Source organism: Jaculus jaculus, chromosome 4 (genome assembly GCF_020740685.1).
Source record: "Jaculus jaculus isolate mJacJac1 chromosome 4, mJacJac1.mat.Y.cur, whole genome shotgun sequence".
NCBI classification, from domain to species: Eukaryota; Metazoa; Chordata; class Mammalia; order Rodentia; family Dipodidae; genus Jaculus; species Jaculus jaculus.
The window spans coordinates 31726083-31750761 of NC_059105.1; the positions used below are offsets into that span (position 1 = coordinate 31726083).

A 24679-nucleotide genomic window follows, 5' to 3' on the forward strand; every position below is an offset into this window, starting at 1 on the left:
GGCTGGGTCTTCCAGACACCGGGTGCGCAGCAAGCTGCGGGGAGCCACTCAGCTGCAGCAGGCTTTCGCCATGGAAAGGCAGCTCGTGAAGAAGGAGATAAGCAGGCTACTGTGAGTATCATGGAGCATGACTTCACGGACGGCTCCTGCATACCGTATGCTGTCGTAGATGGTCTGGACATTGGCAGGTGGGCAAAAAGATAAGGATCAGATCTCATCCTGCTCTGCAGGAGAAAGCCAGAACATGGTCTGGCTTGGCTCCTGCCAGGGGAGCCTCATGCGTGGTACAGAGCAGGATGCTGATGCTCTTGGGAAGATGCTTCTGCAGCTGTGTGCTGGGAAAGGCACCCCACGGCCCAGGTAGTTCCTGGGGACCAGAGGCACCACTGAAAGAGGCTGCCCTTACTGGTAAAAGGAAGAGGAGAGATTCCTTGAGGTATTCAAGGGCTCAGCATTCACATTGAAGCCTCTGACACTTTTATTCATCTCCCTCTTCTTGACATTCGAACTTTTAAAAACTAACACAGACAGCTTCGAGTTTTCCTTGAATAATTTTCCTCCTAGGAGGCATTCTTGAAATTGGCACACAACAAACATTGATGAAAAATCACAGATCATATAAAAGGGAGAAAATGTTACATTCTATTTCCTATACTTATGAGCATTATAATGGTATCTTTTTTCATCAAAGAATTTATTACAGACCCCATAAAATATCCTTCCTTTGTCTATGAAAGTGACCATATCTTACTTGCTAAGTTCTTACGAAATCCTAGGATTAACCACATATGAATTCATAAATGTTTACATGGATATGTTTGGAAGCCAAGAGACTACTAAAGAACAAACCAGGGCTGGAGAGATGGCTTAGCGGTTAACCACTTGCCTGTGAAGCCTAATGACCCCAGTTCGAGGCTCGGTTCTCCAGGTCCCACGTTAGCCAGACGCACAAGGGGGCGCACACGTCTGGAGTTCGTTTGCAGAGGCTGGAAGCCCTGGCACGCCCATTCTCTCTCTCTCTCCCTCTATCTGTCTTTCTCTCTGTGTCTGTCGCTCTCAAATAAATAAATTTTAAAAAAAAGAACAAACCATAATCAAAAATATTAACTCCCTGATTGATCTCATCCAAAGAAATGTAATTTTTAAAACTGACACAAATATAACTTGCTATCCAAAATACACCCTTATTATACCTTAGTTATCTTGGAATATCACAGCAAAAATTCAAAACTTTTATCAATCTAGAAAATCTTAATAACTCAGAAGAAAACTTTATAAGCCCCAAACACACATATCCTCTGCACAGTAACTAGTCTTAGACTGTGATAATGTGGCAAATAGGTTAGCAGAACTGGCCGTGTATCAGATGGTAAGATTTGCCAAGGTAAACCTCAGAGATTCCAGAGTCCTTTTCCTCTGTCCAGGTCCTGCACCTGACATTCCCAGTATGACATACCTTTTTAGTTTCCTCCCATGGTGTTTAATCTGACTCCCCTTCTTAGGAGTCATTGTTGTTCCCTATTAGGAAACAGGTCTCATAAGGATATACTAACATGGAATAGCTTATATGCTTTTATGCATAAGTCCTGCTAGGGTATTTGCACTGTAATGACATAATACCATACGGTGAAAGTACACATCTCTATAACAATTTGTCAGCGTTGGGCATTCTGCCTGCATTTTTACATGGGTAGCAAAGAAATTTTACATAATGGATCTTATGCCTAGTTTTACAAAGCATCTTTTCTATGTGGGTATTTGGTGCCCTCCCCGCCTTCCTGTAAGTTGTTCTAATAATGAGTTTAATTTTTTATAAATGTGATTTAAGGTCACTGTGGTTAGATATTTTAAAGCTTTAGCATTGCAGGATTACTGTGCAAACCAAGATTGAATATTAACTCAGCTATTAGACCATCTGTCAGTGATTCTGTTGCATTTTGGGCACAGAGGGAGGGATTGGGGAGAAAGCCTCTTTCTACTGAGTGAGCCCCCTGTCACCCACAGTGGTTAAATGCTGCTTTCTTGCTTTTAAAGGGCAGATTATATTGGCATCAGACTTCGGGAAAATGAATTTGACCCAAAAGGAAGAAGGCAACACACCATTCTAGATGATATGGTAAAGAAAGGTGTTTGTGTTCCATGTGTATGAAGGGGTCAGGACAAGGAATGAACTGATATGTGAACCAGGCCAGGAGCCTCACACATCCATCTTCACATATCCCTCTTCCTATACTTGTCCACACAGTGGTGTGGACCCACCAAACAGAAAGCAAAAAGAAAGAAAAAAGGTGATGGAAGCTCTTGTAAGGGTAGAAGATAAATTGAAACCCAGGTTTGTCAGGTTCTGCTAATTCATTTCACAGAAACCAAGGAAGAAATCATAGAAAGAGATTAAAAAAAAAAAAACCAAAAAACTCAACAAACTCAGTTTTCCCTCCTGTACCAAGAAAGCAAAAAGGACCTCTCTCTCCTCCCCTCTGCTTCCCCTCTGAGTAAAGCCAGGCTCGTTGGAGCTAAGTTTATAGCTCAGCCTTACACTTTCTGTGCACTCATAAACAGGGCAGTTAACTAGCTCAGGGCTGTGCTTCCTGACTTTCATCGAGGTCTTATTGCAGCGCCGTTTTGATTCATGAGGTTGGGGACAGGTTGAGAACCTCCATTTCCAATGAGCATGCAGGAGCTGCCATTGTGGCTGGTCCAGGCATCGAACCTTGGATTAGGTTTCAACAGTTGAGCCTGGTCCAGTTTCCCCATTTATTATTTAGATTCCCATGTCAGTTGGGTTCAGTCCCTGAAGGAAATAACCACATTGTTTGAGCAAATTGAGAACCTTAGACGCCATCTAAAATAAACCATACCTAAACCAACGTTCCCTTCTCAGGGTGTGGGGATAGGGAAGAAAGAGGCAAGTTATTTTGACAGATAAGTGGTAACTATGTTTACTGAAATGAACATTCTTAGAAAGTCGCGGGAAAAGACCACTGCTGGGGTGACAGGAATGAACACTCGAGTGGCCCCTCAGCCTTGTGTCAGGGGTCAGGCTCTGTGCTGCTCACTCAGCCAGGTCTGGCTCCGGTCCATGGCTCATGCCAGCCTTGCATTTGGGATGCCCTCTTCCATCTGTGACAACGTGCCCTTTCTTCAAGCCCTAGCTTTGAGGAAGCCTTTTCTGTGAATCCCCCACCCCCACCCCACACAAGGACTTTCCTGCCACCCCCGGTGCCATAGTCCAACTGCCCCACTCTCCCAGCGTTCTCCCTCACCTTACCCTGGAAATGCAGTCACGGCATCATACGGAACCAGAAATCGTTCTCTGTGGCCCTTTCCCCCAACCTTTTGATATTTTAAAATGTAGTGGCGATGCATGCCTTTAAATGCCTTTAATCTTAGCACTCTCAGGAGGCAGAGGTAGGTGGATTGTCATGAGTTCGAGGCCACACTGAGACTACATAGTTAATTCCAGGGTCAGCCTGGGCTAGAGCAAGACCCTACTTTGAAAAACAAAACAAAGAAAGAAAAAAAAAAACACAGAAAAAAAAGTTGAAGGAAAATGATGCCCAGCGAGCAGCAATGACTTGCCAAAGTATATAACATGGACTGTTGGCAATACCAATTTGAGCTGAGCTTCTCCAATTCCCAGCTCGGCATTCTTGAATCTATCCTTCATTTTCTGGACTGCATGCACCACAGATAACTGTTTAGTTGAAGATAAATCAAATGCCTGAGATCCCAGAGCTGTTCTGGCTGCACATCAGGTTATTAACCACAGATAAGAATACTTCCCAATTTAGAAATGTCGTAGAAATATCATAGCAGGCCAAGCTTAGCAGTGCCATCATCACTGGGTGCAGGAAGTGCTTTGACTGCGGTCTCAGCTCACCCCTTGGTACTTTGCTTCCTGCTTCTAGGCTCACTATGACTTGGCTGTCAGCGTTTCTTGGCAATGGCTAGATCACTCAGAAGACTTCACCTGGCTCAGGCGGGAAGACGTGTAAGTGGCAATATGTTTGTTGCTTTTCTCCTTTCTTTCTTTTTAAATTTTATTTTACATTCTTTCTTTTATTTGTTTTTCGAGGTTGGATTTCACTCTAGCTCAGGCTGACCTGGAAGTCACTATGTAATCTAGGGTGGCTTCCAGCTCACGGCAATCCCCATACTTCTGCCCCCCCCACTGCTGGGATTAAAGGTGTGCACCAGCTGTTGATGCGTTTCTTTTTAACTCGTGACTGTAATTAGTGATGGACCCCTCTGTGGCATCTTCCCCATGAGGCATGCTGGTATGGAAACATGGAGCAAATCCCCTTTAGCTGGAGACCTGGAGAATCCCCACAGCTGCTCCCTTGAGAAGGTAGGCACACATATGAACTCCAGATGCATGCACCACTTTGTGCATCTGGCTTTACATGGGTCCTGGGGAGTTGAACCCAGGTCATTAGGCTTTGCAGGCAAGTGCCCTAGCCACTGAGACATGTCTTCAGCCCCAACTGTATCAATCGTATGTAAAGAAAAGGTGTCTAGCACACAGCCAATGCAGAGCACTTGTGGACTAGTATCACAACCATAACAAGTGTCTCTTTCCTATGTATTTACATTTACATACCCCCTTAGGACAATGCCACTTTGTGGCAGACCCATATATCCAAACCGGAGAGAACGAGAAGCAATGATCTTATCATCTTATGCTGGAATCTTAATGGTAAGGACTTGTGTGTGTGTGTGTGTGTGTGTGTGTGTGTGTAGTCTATGTCTCCTATATGCATTTTAAGAGTAACTCATATTTATATTTTTCAACTAGTATTTCCAGAATTTGGGATTTACCAATAATAAAATGTTTCAATTTTAAGACAAAATAAAAAGATTTTGACTCCCATGCTATAATGTAAAAATATTTATAGAAAGAAAATAGAAAAACAAAAAAAGGATGAGGCATAACCAATTAGCATCTGAAAAACTGTTTAGTGCCTGTTGCTTCCTCACATGGCAACGGACACATTGAAGTTATAATAACTGTTCTGTAATACAAGAAAAGCTGCAATGTGACAATACATTATTTTGTTGTTTAACAGAATAGTATCCCAATTGAGGAAGTCTTTAAAATTTATGGGGCTGATTCTTCTGCCAATCATGATTCTACCAAGGTAAGGGTGACATGGGACTATCAAGGGTGCACATCTACATCATATACGTACGCATGTGTGTGTGTGGTGTACTTGGCTTTGCCATACTGAGGATTGAGCCCAGGATCCGCCTGTGTGAGTCAAGCTCTCTACCACTAAGCTCTGTCCCCAGCCTGCAGTGTAGCATTAGGAGTTTTGTGGGGGTTGGGGGAAAGGGGTTGCTGAGGACTGAACTCGGGGTCTTGCACATGCTTGTATGCAAATACCGCTGATCTATACCCTCAGCCCTTGAGAGAGATAATTTAGTGCATACATTAACCATGATGTAGTTCCAGGCATCAATTATAAATAATGGTTTTATACCAAAAAATGAAAGCCAGATGTAGACACATTTCATGCTTATAAAATGCATTTTTTAAAAAAAGTAAGACATCTAGCCCATAGGGTAGAGTGCCACTTTCTTTTTTTAAACATTTAAAAAGTTATTTATTTAATTGAGAGAGAGAGAAAATAGGCATGGCAGGGGCTTTTGCCACTGCAAATAAATTCCAGATGCATGTGCCACTTTGTGCATCTGGCTTTCTGTGGGTACTGGGGAATTGAACCCAGGCCTTCAGACTTTGCAAGCAAGCACCTTTGACTGCTGAGCCATCTTTCCAGCCCTTAAACATTTTAAAATACATATATAAAAATATTTTTATTTGTTTACTTGCCAAGACAGAGAGAAATAGAGAGAGAGAGGAAGGAGGGAGAGAATGGGTGTGCCAGGGTCTCTGCCACTTTGCACATCTGGTTCATGTGGGTACTGGGGAATTAAACCCAGACTGTAGGGTCTTGCAAGCAAGCACCTTTAACCACTGACCCATCTCTCCAGCCCCATAAAATGCCTTTTTACATGGAATAGTACACAGTAATTACCAGTGTGTTTTGCAAAAGACCAAGCAGGGCAACAAAGACAGTGTCAGCCCGGGAGTTCAGATTCCGCTCAGGAAGACCTGCTGTTTCTCCCACGTTCTTGACTACAGATTTCATAGGCCACATTCTACCAGTCAGAACGAGGATCAGATCCACAAGACACATACTCAGGATAAAGGATCCAGTTTACTGCTGTTACCTGCCACTTTCCCATGAGACATACTGGAATCCCTAGCAGGACTGGAAACAAGAGCCTGGCTGTGCAGACCCCTGAGTCTGAGTTCTGATTCTCCTACTAAGGAGTCCAAGACATCTCCATCTCCCTTGTCTGTCCTCCATATTCTAATTTAAACAGTGTTCTATTGCTGGGCTTGGTAGAACACACCTATATTCCTAGCACTCTGGAAGCAGGGGCAACAGGATCAAGAGTCCTAGGTCAGGGCTGGAGAGATGGCTTAGCAGTTGTGCACTTGCCTGTGAAGCCTAAGGACCCCAGTTCAAGGCTGGATTCCCCAAGACCCACGTTAGCCAGATGCACAAGGGGGCGCACGCGTCTGGAGTTCGTTTGCAGTGGCTGGAGGCCCTGGTGTGCCCATTCTGTCTCTCTCTCTTTGTCTGCCTCTTTCTCTCTCTGTCGCTCTCAAATAAATAAATAAAAATAAACAAAAAAGAAAAGATTTATAAGTCATTCTGAGCTAAGTAGTGAGTTTGAAGCAAGAAGTGAGTTGTGGAAGTTCAAGTGCCCACCAGGTCCTCCTTCAAGGTCAGTTATTTACTGACTGTCATGACTCTAACACCCACCTCCTGTCACCTCCATCTACATGTAACCTGAGTGGACCTGAGACTCAAATTCCACTGATTACTAAAGGCATTTTCAGATAGCTCTACTGCTGACTCGTTCATTCATTAGTTCATACACTCATTCATGACATGGAGTTGAATGTGCAGGTACATGATGCTAATAGACAAGTTGGGCAGGACCTTTGTTTTTGTTTTTTGTTTTTGGGTTGTTGGTTTTTTTTTTTTTTTTTCCAAGGTAGGGTCATACTCCAGCCCAGGCTGACCTGGAATTTACTAGGTAGTCTCAGGGTGGCCTCAAACTCATGGTGATCTGCCTACCTCTGCCTCTTGAGTGCTGGGTTTAAAGGTGTGTGCTACCACACCTGGCTGGACCTTTCTTTAATAGATCTTACATCCTATATCCAGGCTTATCTTGTATCTTGGGTGAGATAAAAGCTGCCCCAGACCTGATACTTCTGAGAGACAAGCCAGTACTTTGAAGAAAGCACAGCTCTCTGGGTTCCTTTGATAGCCCAGTAAACTACCTTGCTCTGCGCCTGCCTGTTTTCTCTGCAGCATCCCCTTCCCTGTTAGGCTATCTTCTCTACCCCCCACACCAAAGACACCTCAAAGCTTGGGCACAGTGGCCCTCTTTTTCAATCATGCTTTTCTCCCTCTTGCTGCCTGGGTCTGGGAAGACCTAGGGCAAACATCAGGTAAGCCTAGATAGTTGACTTTCAACTCCTATGACCAGAGGACACAGATGGAAAGTCTCCTCCAGGAGAGAACGACACTGTGATTCCCTCTCTTTGTCTCTCTTGCTCTCTCTCTCTAAAATAAATATGTTAATTAATTAAAAACCTCTTTTCAGCAACACCTTGTCCCCAAAATCAGTGACCAGTAAGAAGCCCAGATGTGTGCATGACTACAAAGTGGCCAGCATAGGACAGACGGACATCATATCATTCCAGAGGAAAGCTTTCCTTCACAGGCTTGCATCGCCTTGTAGCCGTGGGATGGAGTCCTTTATAGGTTCTATGGCAAAGGCAGTCTGCCTCGTGCTAAGCTCTAGGATTCCGAAGCCCCGCTGCCAGGGCTTTGGTTTCAACTCCACCAGGTACGAGCATGGTAATCCTGGGCATCGTTTCTCATCTCTGTACATAGTCATTTCATTTATAAAAAGCACGTGAGCGCTGGAGGATGGCATAGTGGTTAAGGTGTTTGCGTGCAAAGCCAAAGGATCCAGGTTCAATTCCCCAGGACCCACGTTAGCCCAGATGCACAAGGGGGCGCACACATCTGGAGTTCATTTGCAGTGGCTGGAGGCCCTGGCGCGCCCATTCTCTCTCTCTCTCTCCATCTTTCTCTGTCAAATAAATTGATTAATTAAAATAAAATTTTTTTTTTTTAAAAAGAAGGTGAAGGCAGTGGGGTTGCCAAACACCATGGTCAACGAAACGCTCGTGCTTGGCCCAAGGCATCCTCACAATAATAGCTAGAACTAAATTTTTGGAACTTGGGGTCTGAGTAGCTGAGTTCTTTTGCATTCCTTTACATCAGAATTTTTTTTTTCATTTGTTGTTTTGTTAAGGTACAGTCTTAATCTAGACCAGGCTGACCTGGAATTTGTCTGTAGTCTCAGGCTGGCCTTGCACTCACAGTACTTCTCCTACCTTAGCCTCCCGAATGCTGGGATTGAAGGCATATGCCACTATGCCTGGGAGAGAATGAAAGAAAACGGGCATACCAAGGCCTCTAGTTATTGTAATCTCCAGTCTGGGAAACCAAACTCAGATAGTCAGGCTTATGGCAAGCACCTTAACCACTGCACCGTCTCTCCAGCACCCCCCATTTTTTTGTGACAGAGTTTTGTAATGTAGGCCAGACCAGTGTCAAACTAAGTAGCTCAGGCTGGCTCCGAACTCAAGCTAACCACCCTGTCTCAGCAGCTGGAGTGCTGGAATTACAGCTGTGTACCATCGCTTGGCTTTATGTCAGGACACAGATAACTGACTGTATGTTTGTGTCTGTAGTGGGTCGGAGTCAGGGACAGTGCACTGTGGGTATTTATCAACATTTGTAGCCTATCAGACGCAAGTAGCTTCTCTCAGCTGGGACACTTGGAGGCACTGCTGATTGAGGTTCAATGATCTAAATATTTTAAAATGAGGAACCGATCAAGTATGTACATTATTTTTAAATTTTTCTACTTTTATTACTTGTGTGTGTGTAGATGTACATGCACATGCACTCCCACACCCACGTCCCCCCCCACACACTCTTGGGGAGTCAGAAGCAACCCGAGGTATGTCTCCTCTTTCAAGCTTCTTTTGAGACAAGGTCTCTTTTGCCCCAGCTGCTGTGGGCTCTGGAATTCTTCTGGCTCCACCACGCATTGCCATAGGCACGCTTACAGACAGACTCAAGGGCCACTTTGCTGCCTACTTTATAGGAGTGCTGGGTATTTGAACATCAGTACGCAGGCTTGTAAGCAAGAGCCTTTAACTGCCTCACCACCGGCTCTCCAGTCCCAAGTATGTACATCATTAACACAACGTAGACTTACCTATTTGCTGGACCTATTGACTCCCAAGGGTGTGCTTTAGGGAAGAAATGCAAAAAGAAATCTGTGTCCTGGGAGAGTCCTAGCTGGGATTTTTTTTTTCTTGGCAGTTGCAAGGAGACCCCTGCCTCCCAGCAGCCTTCTCCTTGTCCTCGATAAAGGAATTATTAGTAGGACCTCTCAGTGACCATGTAGCATCTCAAAATTTAAACTGTGAGACGATTTTTAAAGTCCTGTGTGGTTTACCTTAATTTCAAAAGTAATGATTTTAATTACAAGCCAAAGTGGTTTTGAAAGAAAGTAGTTGCCAAAGGTTGTTTAATTACTATCTGAGTGAACTTTGGTGCCTTTGGATACAGTATCTCCTAAGTGACAGCTGAAATCCTTCTCAAGCAAGAACTTGAAACCCTGTTGAATAATAATCAGGTTAGGAGTTATTTCCGGTCACTGGAAGGGCCTGTGACAACACTGTGGGAACTGTGCTCTGCGCTATGGTTTTCTCCATGGCTATCTGCTGCCCCCTGGTGACGGAGAGGCAGCACAACATAGGCCCAGCAATCTGCCTTGGACTCTTCCTCCTAAGTGCCCCCTTTTTTGCTGATGAAGAGGTTTTTTTTGTTTTTCCCCCTAGAGGACTCTGAACTCAGGAAAAAAAAAAAAAAAAATGCAACGAAAGGCTTTTTCTTTTAAACAAACAAATAAGGGCTAGTGACAGCTAGCATCAGATATAAAATGTTCAACTCTGTTTAAATAGAAGAATGATAAATTATCTTAAACCAAGTGATGAAAATAGTCTGCAGCCTCATTTGATAAAGAGGGGAGAAAAGGAGGCAGAGGCAGGGGAGGTTGACAGGGTGCTGAACAAGAACCCAGGCCTCTGCGCTCAGTGCTACTGAAACGCACCCCACCGCCCGGCGCCCTTACCCGCCTTAGCCAACGCCGGGTCACGATCCCGAGGCCAAGCACACTGGGTCCAGCCCCAGCTCCGTCCCTGCCTGGTTGTGTGGCTAGCAACTCCTGTGATCCCCAGTCCCTGACTGTGCACAGGCCTGCGGAGTCTTCTCCGAGTGGAATCCTGCAGGTCAAGGACATGAAGGGTCCAAGGGGAGCCTTCCACACCAGAGCAGTTATTGCCAAGTCCACCCCACAGGGCACAGCAGTTTTCTCCCTCCTGACAGCCACCTTCCTCCCTCTCAGTTTCCTTGTCTTCTCTTTTCAGAGAAGTTTTACTCAGGCTGAAGCACAAGCAATGCATACGTGCTTTCATGATAAGCTGAGGAAGCTCTGTTTTTGGTAGAAGATCAACACTGACATATCATAGTAATGAGGGAATTAAGAAGCACACTGTCTTTTTATTAATTTTTTTTTATTTGTTTGAGAGCGACAGAGAGAGAAAGAGGCAGATAGAGAGAAAGAGAGAATGGGCATTCCAGGGCCTCCAGCTGCTGCAAACGACTTCCAGGTGCTTGCTCCACCTTGTGCATCTGGCTTATGTGGGACCTGGGGAGTTGAACCTGGGTCCTTTAGCTTTGCAGGCAAGTGACTTAATGGCTAAGCCATCTCTCCAGACCCCAAGAAGCACATTTTCCACAGGTGGTGGTTTGACTAAGGTGTCTCCCATAAACTTAGGTGTTCTGGATGCTAGGTTCACAGCTGATGGATGTTTGGGAATTAATGCCTCCTGGAGGGATTGTATTATTGGGGGTGGGCTTATGGGTGTTATAGCCAGTTTCCAAATGCCAGTGTTTGGCACACTCTCCTGTCCCTGTTGTCCTCCATATGTTGGCCAGGGGGTGATGTCCACCCTCTGCTCATGCCATTGTTTTTCCCTGCCATCATGGAGCTTCCCCCTTGAGCCTATAAACCAACATAAACCTCTCTTTCCCAGAAGCTGCTCTTGGTTGGGTGATTTCTATCAGCAATGTGAACCTGACTGCAATACTGTATGAGTTATGTCGAGCTAGGTGGCTCAGTTGGTAGATCACCAGTATTAATGTGCCTCAATTAACACCATCAGGAACACCATCCACCTCCTTTAAAACAGGGTCTCTCAGTGGCCTGAAGCTCATTAGCTTGGCTAGATTAGCTAGCCAGAGATCCCCTGCCTCTACCTCCCTAGCACTAGGACTTCAGATGCATGCCACCACATCTAGAATTTTTACCTGGGTACTGAGGGTCCAAACATAGACCCCCATGCTTGCAAAGCACTTTAACAACTGAGCTATCTCCCCAGACCTGTGAGCATCTATTCAATTGCTTTGACACCTAGGGGCAGAAGCTCTCCACTTTCTTGCCTCAGTTATGCCACTGTGGTGTTTTGGTGGCATACTGATCCAGGCTGACAGGCAGGTGGCAATGGCCTTCAACTCTTGACAGTCTTTCTTCTGTAGTCTTTCTTTGAATGATTCACTGTACGTCCTCTATTCACCTTCTCAGCTTGAAGAAATTTTTATTGACTGTGCTTTGGCATTCAGCAAGTGGGTGAACAGGGATATGGTTATAATAATCTTTTCACAAGGAGACAATAAGGGTGATTTCAGAGTACCAAAAGGCATACAGTTAGCTTTAGATTAGGGTTTAAACTTCATCCTACTTTAAGAACAATCCTTTTGAGGCTGGAGAAATGGCTTAGCAGTTAAGGCATTTGCCTACAAAAGTTAAGGACCCAGATTCAACTCCCCAGAACCCATGTAAGCCAGGTCCACAAGGGGGTGCATGTTTCTGGAGTTCGTTTACAGTGGCTGGAGGCCCTGGCGCTCCCATTCTCTCTATCTACCTTTATCCCTCCCTCCCCGCTCCCTCTCATAAATAAATAAAAATAAAACAAAAAGTTAAAACAATCCTTCCTGTGAACCACACAGAAACCTGAATTCATGGTGAGCATGAGTCATCAAGTTATCAGGAGTCAGGAGAGCTTATCAAATAGTCAGGGTGGCAGTGACCTGTAGAACTCTCAGGGTCTCCTTCCCCATGCCAGGGACACAGGGAAACCCAGCAGTTCTCTATTTACTTACTACAGAACAGCAATGATAATGCATGACCCAATATCTCTTTCTCTGCACCTGGCACACAGTAGCCACAATTACACCATACCAAGCTTACCTTACATAATTACCCCATAACAAGCTGAAGGCTCCTTGTCACTTATTTTCTGTGTTTTATTATTATCTCTGAAAGCCAATAAAACCTCCATAACATCATATTAATATGTAAATTTAACGAAGATTCTGGATACAAATCAGTGCGGAAAATTAGTTCATTTCTATGTAATGGGCATAAAGAAAAAATATGTGAGGATGTGGTACGACTAGGAAGTAAATAGTCCTCAGCTTCAATAGTCAACAGAGAAATTAAATTTAAGATGCAATATCATGTTGGGCATGGAGGAGCACTTAGGAGGCAGAAGCAGGAGGATTACAAGTTCAAAGTTAGCCTGGGTTACATAACAAGACCCTGTCTTAAAAAAAAAAAAAAAAAAAAGAGGAGGAAAGCTAAAGTTGGGCGCATGGGAGTGGCTACCTGAAATCCTAACCAGCACTTCGGGAGGTAGAGGCAAGAGAAGTAGGAGTTCAAGATCAGCCTTAGCTACTGTAACAATTACCTTCTCATTGTTGGGACAAAACACCCAACTAGAAGCAGATTGTGGAAGGAAAGGGTTTATCTCCAGCTTATAGGTGTTTTGTTTTTGTAATTTTTAAATTTATTTTATTTATTTTTTATTGATAGTTTCCATAATTGTAGACAATAACCCATAGTAATTCCTTTCCTCTCCCCGCTACCTTCCCCTTTGAAACTCTACTCTCCATCATATACACTCACCCTCTCAGTCAGCCTCTCTGTTATTTTGATGTCATGATATTTTCCTCCTATTATGATGGTCTTGTGTAGATAGTGTCAGGCACTGTGAGGTTATGGATTTGCAGGCCATTTAGTGTCTAGAGGAGCATGTAGTACAGAGTCCTACCTTTCTTTGGACCTTACATTCTTTCTGCCACTTCTTCCACAATGAACCCTGCGCCTTAGAAGATGTGATGGGGATATTTCAGTGCTGAGCACTCCTCTGTCACTTCTTCTCAACACCATGATGCCTTCTGAGTCACCCTAAGGTCACCACCATCTGAAAAGAGAAGCTTCCCTAACCAAAAGTGAGAGTAGCATTAATGTATAGGTATGAACATTACCAGAAGTGCTTACTGGGCAGTTTGGTGAGCATAGTATATACATTGAACCAGACAGCAGCAGACATTACACCCCTAGGGCTCATGACTACACTCGTTGTAGGCTTTTATTATCAGGGATGTATTCCCTCCCATAGAGTGGACCTCCAGTCCAATTAGAGAGCAGTTGATTTCTGCCATAACAAATGTGCTACTATTGCACCTGTTGTCTCATTTGGCCTGGCTGGCCAAATTTAAGGCTTCCAGTGTCTACTGTTAAGTATCTCCACTGATGATTTCTGACTCTCCCATTGAATTGCATGCACCATAGCTTTTTCCAGCCTTCTGTCAGTTGGTCTACATGGAGGAGGTTTTCAGCTCACCTCCAGCAGGATCTTTCAGTGACCTTGAAACCTAAGTATTTGAAGTCTTCAGAAATAGGGTCTTGCCATCTATTCCTTGTGGGAAACCAAGAGCCTTAGCAATGGACTGTAATGTCTTGGGGACATCAGGGACCTCCCTGGCCAACAACTCACTGGAAGTATCCCATCCCTGGCACTGAAAATTTTCAAGAAACAATCTATGGCTTCTGGGTGTTCCATTGTCCAAAATAGTAGGTTTCCATATGACTTATTTATATCCTCTTAGATTTTGATTAGCCCTTCTGCCTACATTTCTTTTACTAAAGCTCTTTCCCTAACCTCATTTAGGCCTTTTCACCCCCATTTATCTGATATGTGTGTATATATATATATTAAGTTCCTCCTTTCTTCCTTTCTATTCCCTTTATATCACCTTTCTAGCTTACTGCCTCAGCTACTGAGTTTTCTTCTACTAACACAAAAGTCCAATAATTCATAGCTAGGATCCACATATGAGAGAGAACATGTGCTGTTTGGCTTTCTGGGCCTGGGTTACCTCACTTAGTATAATCCTTTCCAGATCCATCCATTTTCCTGCAAATTTTATAATTTCACTTTTCTTTAACCACTGAGTAGAACTTCATTATGTAAATGTGCCACATCTTCATTATCCAGTCATCAGTTGAGGGATATCTAGGCTAGTTCCATTTCCTAGCTATTGTGAATACAGCGGCAATAAACAAGGTTGTAAGGTAGTAAGATGAGTCCTTAGGATATGTGCCTAGGAGTGGTATAGCTTGGTAAATCTATTTTAAGCTGTCTCAGGAATCTTCACACTGATTTTCACAATGGCCGGACCAGATTGCATTCCCACCAACAGTGTAGAAGGGTTCTTCTTTTCCGCATCCTTGCCAGCATTTATGGTCATTTGTTTTCATGATAGTAGCCATTCTGACAGGAGTGAGATGGAATCTCAATGTAGTTTTAATCTGCATTTCCCTGGTGGCTAGGGATGTAGAACATTTTTTTTAGATGTTTATATGCCATCTGTATTTCTTCTTTTGAGAACTTTCTATTTAGTTCCATAGCCCATTTTTCAATTGGGTTGTTTGATTTCTTGTTGTTTAGTTTTTTGAGTTCTTTGTATATCCTGGATATTAATCCTCTGTCAGATGTATAGCTGGCAAAGATTTTCTCCCGTTCTATAGGTTGTCTCTCTGCTGTATTCATAGTGTCCTTTGCTGAACAAAAGCTTTATAATATCATGAGGTCCCAGCTGTTGATTCATGTCTTTATTTCCTAAGCAATTGGAGTTATATTCAGAAAGTCTTTGCCAAGACAATATGTTGAAGGGTTTCCCCTAGTTTTTCTTCTAGGAGTTTCACAGTTTTGGATCTGAGATTAAGATCTTTGATCCATTTGACTTAACTCTTGTGAATGGAGAGAATAAGGATCCATTTTCATCCGTCTATGGATACATACCCAGATTTCCCAGTCCCATTTGATGAAGAGGCTGTCTTTTCCAATGAGTATTTTTGGCATTGTTGTTGAAGATAAGGTGGCTATAGCTACCTGGACCTACATCTGGGTCCTCTATCCTGTTCCATTGATCTACTTGTCTGTTTTTGGGCCAGTACCATGATGTTTTTGTTACTATGGCTCTGTAGTATAGGTCAAAATAATATTGAACAAAATTGTTTTAGATATTTGAAGGTTTTTTTTGTGCTTCCAAATGAATTTTTCAATTACTTTTTTCTATTTCCACTGGAGAATGCCATTGGAATTTTGGTGGGGGTTGCATTAAATATATAGATTGCTTTTGGTAAGATTGCCATTTTCACAATATTGATTCTTCCAATCCAAAAACAAGGGATGTATTTCTATTTCCTAGTATCCTCTGTAATTTCTGTCTTGAGTGTTTTCAAGTTTTCATTATAAAGATCCTTCACTTCCTTGATTATGTTTATTCCAAGGTACTCTATTTATTTATTTATTCATTTATTTTGATGCAATTGTGAATGGGAGTGTGTTTCAGTCAGGTTCACATTGCTGGCAGAAATCACCCAAGAGTAGCTTGTGAAAAAAAAACAGGTTTATTTTGGCCAATGACTTGAGGGGAAGCTCCATGATAGGAAGGGGAAAGTGACATGAGCAGATGGTGGACATCACCTCCTAGCCAACATCAGATGGACAACAGGAACAGGAGAGTGTGCCAAACACTGGCAAGGGGAAATGGGTATAAAACCCATAAGTCCACCTCCAACAATACACTTCCTTCAAGAGGCGTTAATTCCCAAATCTCCATCAGCTGATAACCTAGCATTCAGAACACCTAAGTTTGTAGGACACCTGAATCAAACCACCACATTTTGCCCCTGGCCCCCATAAACTGATAACCATACATGATGTAAACTTCAATGCATTCAGTCTGACTTTGAAAGTCCCCATAGTTTTTTATCAATCCTAATGATGTTCAAACAGTCCCATAATCCAAGGTCTTTTAACCGAGCCTAGTACCAACCCCCCAAACCCATAACACAGAATAAACACTCATACTGCAAAATATGGCACTGGGTATAACAAAGAAATATGCAACCAATACAAGATTTAAACAGGGCAAACATCAAACTCTGTAGTTCCAAGTCTTACAACTCTAGCCAGTGACAAGTCTCTAAGTCCAGTAATTCTAACCAGCAACAAGTCTCTGGAATTCCAATTCTGCCCCTGCAGCTAGGCTACTCACAGTCCTGGAAAACTTCATCTGGGGCCAGCAGCTCTCCTTGGCAGCCATACTGTGGTCCTGGCATCTCCACTGGGTCTCCACTGCAACCCAGAGTTCATCTTCACAGCACCATTGGGTCTCTATGCAGGCATCTAGCAAACCTGCTTCACACTGCCCATGGCCATTCAGTGTTGCAAATTCAATGGCCCTCTCTTTCCTGCATTTCTCATACTCCACTATACCAGGTAGGGTGCCAATGTGTTAATCCAGGGGGAATAAAGCAGACTTTGAAGAATAGAACACTCCTTGAGCACTCAAACCCCTTCAAAAGAATCTACATTCTTCCTGTTGTCCCAGTACAGGTCAGAGGGCCCAATCTCAAAGGTTGTAATCTCTCATATAATTGCATCTGAATGGGCCAAAGCTTCAGCCCAAATATTACATTTCTGTGCTATATCCCTACACTCACACCAGTCCATTTATATGCAAAGCAACCCTGTACAAGTTCTCAGGACATGGGCATAACAGCAAGCTTCTCACACAAACTTCTTCTATCCCAGTCCAAGCAAAGCTCTTTTTCATTCTTGCAAGCCAAACCTCACAGCCTATAGTTCTTACTGCATTCAGGTTTTCAACTCTGACCGGAATAGTCCATCAAGCTGTACTTATAGCACTCCAAGGCATCTCTTAGGCCAAGATTTCAAATCCTTCCACATTCCTATTGAAAATCAGCTCTAAAAGGCCAAGGCCATACAGTCAGGTGTCTAGCAGCAATCCCACTCCTCCAGTACCAACTATACTGTTGCAGTCAGGTCCACATTGCTGTTAGAAATCACCCAACTAAGAGCAGCCTGTGAGAAAGAAAGGTTTATTTTGGCTATGGACTCAAGGGGAAGCCCCACGATGGCAGGGGAAAATGATGGCATGAGCAGAGGGTGGACATTACCTCCTGGCCAACATCAAGTGGACAATAGAAACAGGAGAGTGTGCCAAACACTGGCAAAGGGAAAGTATAATGCCCATAAGCCCACCCCCAACAATACACTCCCTCAGGAGGCATTAGTTCCCAAATCTTCTTCAGCTGGGAACCTAGCATTCAGAACACCCAAGTTTATGGGGGACACCTGAATCAAACTACTACAGAGTGATTCTATGATTTTATCTTCTGTGTCGTGTTGTCAGCACATAGGAAAGCTACTGATTTCTGTGTGTCTATTTTGTATCCTGCTATATGACTATAAGTCTTTATCAGCTCTAACAGTTTGCTGGTATAGTCTTTAGTGTCCTTTATGTACAGAATCATATCATCTGCAAATAATGATAATTTAATCTTTTCCTTTTCAATTTGTATCCCTTTTATGTGTGTCTCTTGCCTTATTGCTATAGCTAAGACTTCCAGTACTATATTAAATAAAAGTGGGATGATGGACAACCTTGTCTTGTTCCCGATTTTAGTGGAAAAGCTTCAAGTTTTTCTTCATTTGGCTGTAAGTTTGTCATAAATTGCCTTTATTATGTTGAAATATGTTCCTTCTGTTCCCAGTTTCTGTAGGACTTTTATCATGAAGGGATGTTGGATTTTGCCAAATGATTTTTTTGCATCTAATCAGATGATTATATAATTTTTGTCCTTCAGTCCATTTATATGATGTATTACTCCAGCTTATAGTTTTGAGGGAAAGTTTCATCATGGTAGGGAAAGCACAGGAGAAGCAGGCAGCATTAAATGTCCATAGTATCTGGAAGGAAGTAGTCTGATTGAGCTAACTGTGAATACCTAACAAGGCTAGACTAATAAACCTTAAGGTACACTGTGACACACCTTCTCCAAGTGTCCCTGCTATGGGGAAGGTAACCCTTATGGTTTCATAGGTCACTGTCACCCCAAATGTTTTAAAAAATATTTTATTTAGTTATTTCCAAGGGGGAGAGAGAGAGAGAGAGAGAGAATGAGCATGCCAGGGCTTGTAGCCTTTGAAAATGAAGACCAGATGCATGCATCATTTTGTGTATTTGGCTTTACATGGGTACTAGGGAATCATTAGGCTTTACAAGCAAATGCCTTAACTGCTGAGCCATCTCCTCAGCCACACCCTTAACATTTGATGATGAACAAAACACCACCTCCAAAAGGCGCTACAACTTTCCCACATTGCCACTAGCTGGGAACCAAGTATTCAAAAATATATGAGCCTATAAGGGATGTTTTACATTCAAACTGCCACAGTGACATAGAGAGCTTGAGTCTAGCCTGGGCAACAGGGGACCCTATGAACAAGAAAAGAAAATAGGAAGGAAGGAAGGGAGGGAGGAAGGGAGAAAAGAAATACCATACTGCCACACACCCACAGGATGGCTGAAACCAATACTAAGAACCTGGAACCACTGGTGATGTCATGATTCTAGGAACTATAACTTGGTAAAAGCACTCTGGACAACTTTTGGGAACATCTTCAAATGCAAAACACATGCATACACCATGAGATACCAATCCCATCCTTTTTCTAAGTTTATATCTAGTAGAATTGTGAACAATTTTGTCTTTGGGTGAAGAGGTGTGCAAAATTCTACAAATATAAACTTGCTTTTACTAAAATCCACCTAGGCCCTATCACTCTCTGCCTTAAAACATTACAGTGGCTACTCACCACTGTAACAAGCAATGCCTAGCCACATACCATGAGCAAAAGGAGCCAATCACATCCTCCTCTTCAGCCTCATCCACCCTCTCTGCGTCTCTTTCCTTCCCTCTCTGCCACTCCTCCCACAGCCAAAGCTGGTCCTGCTCAGCCCCACCTGAAACATGGCTTCTCGCAGAGACTTGTGCCCCTTCTGTCTGAAGTGGCAGCTGCCCTGTAACTTGGCAGCATACCACCCTGCTTGGTTCCTTCATTCAAAGTGTCCCACCCATGGACCCTGCTTGACTAATAGTTTACTTACTGGTTCACTTTCCAAAGGACAGGAACCTGGTCTGCCTGGCCAAAAGCATCCATCTGAGAAGCAGAACTTGGTCCTGGGCACATACTCACTGAATGCATGTTGGAATGCACACAGGGTGTGTTGAAGGCTGTGTTAGGCAGTGCAGGTACCAGGCCATCTGTAACCTCAGCACACTGGCCTTGTGCTAAGCCTCTCTGGCCTAAATTTAATATGGATTAGGAGCAAGGTGGTCTTTTCCTGATAGGCTATTAGCTAGTGTTGCTGGGACACTTGCTAGAAGTACTGGGACAAATACCTAGCCAGTAAAACAGCCTGTGGGAGGAAAGGGTATATTTTGACCTAAAAACCGGAGGGGAGCCGGGTGTGGTGGCGCACGCCTTTAATCCCAGCACTCGGGAGGCAGAGGTAGGAGGATCGCGGTGAGTTCGAGGCCACCGTGAGACTACATAGTGAATTCCAGGTCAGCCTGAGCTAGAGTGAGACTCTACCTTGAAAAAAAAACAAAACGGAGGGGAAGCTCCATGAGGGCAGGGAAAAGGTGCATGAGCAGAGTGTAGACACCACCTCTGCCTTGGCAGGTGGAACACTGTATTATGGAGAGTAAGGATGAGAGTTCTGGCAAGATGAATCTGGTTATGACACCCTTCGACCTGCCCCTAACAACAATCCTCCTTTTGTAAAGCTCCACCTCCCAAATTACCATCAGCTGGAAACCAAGCCTTCAAAATACATGAGCGTATGGGGGGAGCAAATAATTCAAATGACCACAGCTAGGGACTGATCCACAGAAACATCGATCCTACCTTGCTTGCCTCAGCAGGACTCAACCCTTCCATCCGCTCCAGTCTCATGTAAGATGCTTGAATACAACAGACTGTTAAGCCTTCCTCAACAACAGTACCACCAGCATCCGCTCGGCTGTGTGGGTGGGCCTTCCTGAATCAATGTTCTTGTTGGGCCCACAGACTAATCGGCCTTCTCCCTCACACTTCCTGAGCCTGACAATGGGGCTCATTCTAATGAGATATCTGGCTGACATAAACGGGTCCTAGTCAGGCCCTGTGTCAGTCCCTTCTCCTGCCCTGTCCTTCTGCCCGTCTGCCCTCCTGGGTTCTTCCCTTCCTCTAGAAGTATTTGAGAGAGATTCTCCCCAAGGAGGAAACTTCTTTGACCAGGGTGCTTTCCTGCTTTGTTTTCCCTCCTATCTTAACTCACTCTAAAATAGATCTTATTTACCCTTTTCTGAGTGCACATTTTTTTTTTTGTTTATTTATTCGAGAGAGAGAGAGAGAGAGAGACAGAGACAGAGAGAAGAGAGAGAATATGGGCATATCAGGGCCTCCAGCCAGTGCAAACGAACTCCAGATGCATTCGCCACCTTGTGCATCTGGCTCAGGTGGGTCCTGGTGAATTGAGCCTTGAATTGGGGTCCTTAGGCTTCACAGGCAAGTGCTTAATCACTAAGCCATCTTTTCAGCCCTGAGTGTACATTTTTAAGTCTTTGATAACTAGGACAAGAGCCACAAGTTGGGTTCATAGGTCTGGGAGTCTCCCGCATCTTGAGCTAATCCCTCCCAGAACTATAATCCTCGTCAAGTTCACTGAGAGGAGAGCCAAGCATCTGTTGGTGAGGGGAGGAAAGCACGGAAGAAGGTCAGGGCAAGTTCCTTAGACAAGGAGATAAGTGGGCCCCATGGCAAAGGGAAGGCAGGAGCCTGGGGCAGAAAGAGGGCAGTGGCTATGCAAGGAAGCAGAACTGTTAAGAAGGGCAGGTTGCCGAGATGCCTTCTGGGCGATGGGAACCAAGTCCAGAACCAAGGCAGTGCCTGCAGTTCATCTTGGCCCACCTTTCCAGTGTGCCTCATCTGGGCAGGTGGTTGTGTCTCAGGAGTCTAGGTTGGGGCAACAGGCCAGGTACTATAATGAGGAAGTGAGCCCCACACAGGTGGGTTCAGCTCTTAAAAACATGACCATCTGGCTGGAGGGATGGCTTAGTGGTTAAGGCATTTGCCTGCAAAGCCAAAGGATCCAGGTTCGATTCCCCAAGACCCACGTTAGTCAGATGCACAAGGGGGTGCATGCATCTGGAGTTCATTTGCAGTGGCTAGAGGCCCTGGCACCCCCATTCTCTCTCTCTCTCTCTCCTTCCCCCCTCTCTCTCCCTCTTTCTCTGTCAAATAAATAAATAAAAATATTAAAAGCAGGGCTGTCATCTTTCAGGTCCTCCGGGCTCGGTTGCCCTGCCGTTCCCTGCATCCTTTTGCCATGTTGACAGCACCCAAAGCAGCAGAGTACTTCGGCAAACAGAGTAAGCCGGTTTACTTCCAGCTGCATAGACAAAGTTAGCTAACTAGGAGGTAGATCCACCTGAAGGTAAGGTTAAAATGATAACGGTGATTAGATTGTGTCTGGTGGGATTGTAACTTTTTATAACGTGACATCCTCCTTTACCCAAATCAGGACCATTTCTCAGACCGTTTGGTGAGAGGAATGAAGCAGTGCAGAAGGGAAAGTTCTGGATTGTGGTGTGTGTGGGTGTGTGTGTGTGTGTGCAGTCAAACTCAGAGCCCCAAGCATCATACTAGGAAAGTGCCCTACTACTGAGCTCCATTCCTAGCTCTCAAAAGAAAAAGGTCTAAAATCATGGGTGACCCTCCCCAGACCACTTTTTAAATTTTTTACTAAGGATGTGGTTATTGCCTGAACTTTTAGGTATCAAGTTAAGAAGGAGAGCAATGAATAAGAATGCCAAGGGCAGCTCTACAAAGACAGTGATGCCACAGGATGGAAACCATCCAAAAGTCTCTCACACGCACCACCAAAGATCAAAGTAGGTCTAAGCACTAATGTGGTAGGATAACCTTGTTTATTATACTGTGGTTAAAAGAAAAGCTGTCCCAGTCAGAAGTTTGTGGTTTGAATGTGGAGCCCACTACTTATGAGCTGTGTGATCTGGAACAGGTCACTCAGCCTTTCTGTGCTTTAGTGTCCTCCTTTAAGAAAATGGGAAAGCAGGGCTGGAGGGATGGCTCAGTGGTTAAGGCATTTGCCTGCAAAGCCAAAGGACCCAGGTTTGATTCCCCAGGACCCATGTAAGCCAGATGCACAAGGGGGCGCATGCATCTGGAGATCGTTTGCAGAGGCTAGAGGCCCTGGTGCATCCATTCTCTCTCTCTCTCTTTCTCTGCCTCTTTCTCTCTGTGTCTGTGTCTCTCAAATAAATAAATAAAAATAAACAATTTTTTTTAAAAAAAAGAAAGAAAGAAATCAGTCTCTGAAAAGAGTTCTTAGACCCACCGAGGCTCATGTATGGACCCTGTGTAATGAGGACCTAGCTTGACACATTTAGATTTTAAAGATCATTTGGAGATATACATGCTGTCGTTGTTTGAACTAAGGTCTCGTTCCAGCCCAGGCTGACCTGGAATTCACTTTGTAGTTTCAGGCTGACCTCAAACTCTCAGCAATTTTCTGACCTTGGCCTCCCAAATACTGGGATTAAAGGCATGTGCCCCCATGCCCGACCATTTGGATATTAGTTTGAAAATATGACTTTATCTGACTTTTTTTCTTTTACCTCACGTGTGTTTCTTCCACAGCCACTGAATGACCACTGGCTCCTTGAGGAAATCAGATCTTCATTTCCTTCTTCTCTTCCGCAGGGGTCGACATTGTGCTACAGGAGGTGGAGAGTCAGTCACTATTGTCAATAAGTGAACCAACAGTAAGTGAATGGTCCTTAGGTATCCAGCCTGATCAAAAGCTGCTTTTTCATGTGCCAGCCACTTCTACTCCCAGTGTTTATAAGCTTCAGCAGACCATAGTCAGGCCCCAGTGGTGCTTTTCCATACATTATTGTGTGCATAATCCAGGCATTTTTACAAATCTGGGTAATGTTTCTTTTAAAGTAGTTTTAAATATATAGTCATTATCCATGCTTGTAGGTAAGCATTTCAAAATATCCTGAGAAATACAGAGTGAAAAGTAATTTCTCTGCCTTGTCCCACTTCTTATAAGTAACCACTGCTAATATTTTTGTGATAGGTAAATAGTTACTATACAAATATAAATACAGATGTGCATGCCTTGATACTGAAAACATCCTGTCATTCTGCAGGACACTGAGAACCTTGGACTTGTACTGTGGAGCTTCACAACTGAGCCTTGGGAGTACACAAGCAGCATCCTACTCAAATGGCAGCTGTAGCAAGTGCAGTTTCCTTTATAGTTAGCATTTGGTAAACTGCATCAAATGCTATGAAGCAGCTACCTTTTGGTTAAAGGTTTCTTTTTTAAAAGTGTGTATCTTATATTACTACTGCATTATTCCTGGAAGAATGTTGGAGCATTTGGAGAGGACGGGGTAATGCCGTGTGAGAGCAGACAGGCTGGCTTTGTAGCACATTTTGCAAATGTGTAGGTTTGAACATTACACTGGGGCAGGGAGTTGTTTTCCAAAGCTTTAATCCAAAATAAGATGAATTTGTCATTACTATACTTTCTAATGGAAAATATAAAATCATTTCAATAAAGCGTTAAGAAAAACATTGGGTGCATGCTTTCTCTCAGAAGAATATGATAATCACAAGGAAAAGAAAATGTCCTACTTTTAGGAGTTTTCCCAAATGTCTTAATAGTCAGTGTTTGTAATAACAATTTCATTTTGTGAGTGTCAGTGCCATTACCCAGTCCTTTATTTATTTATTTGAGAAAGAGAGAATGGTACACCAGGGCCTCTAGCCACTGCAGACAAACTCCAGACGCATGTGTCACCTTGTGCATCTGGCTTTACATGGGCACTGAGGAATCACACTGAGGTCCTTGGGCTTTGCAGGCAAGCACCTTAGCCACCAAGCCATCTCTTCAGCCTGCCTTCTCCTTTCTTATGGCTTGCTGTGTCATCTTTCTGGGGAAGAATTCCATTGCCATGTGCAAAAATAGATGGACTTATTGAGCACTTCTAAAAAGGGTGGTATACTGCCATGTCGGGTGGTGGCTCGGGAGACGAGTGTGGGCCTTTCCACGCTAATCTGGGTCGCAGCTGTACCCAACATTTACCAGGATGCCTGCAATATTAGGAGGAAGCAGAAGAGGCTATAAGTGACCTGGGGTGCCTCCCAGGG

At 43.9% G+C, this 24679-nt stretch overlaps 1 protein-coding gene across 1 annotated transcript; it reads left to right on the forward strand.

Moving 5' to 3' along the window:
- On the forward strand, window positions 1–24095 carry C4H2orf80 (chromosome 4 C2orf80 homolog). Its single transcript, XM_045148165.1, has 9 exons — window positions 1–188; window positions 2035–2116; window positions 3909–3991; window positions 4609–4696; window positions 5067–5138; window positions 21777–21864; window positions 22269–22386; window positions 23219–23280; window positions 23674–24095. The coding sequence occupies exons 1-8, from the start codon at window positions 121–123 to the stop codon at window positions 23271–23273; spliced, it is 654 nt and encodes a 217-aa protein (XP_045004100.1). The 5' UTR covers window positions 1–120; the 3' UTR covers window positions 23274–23280; window positions 23674–24095.
- Window positions 24096–24679: the final 584 nt, after the last annotated feature.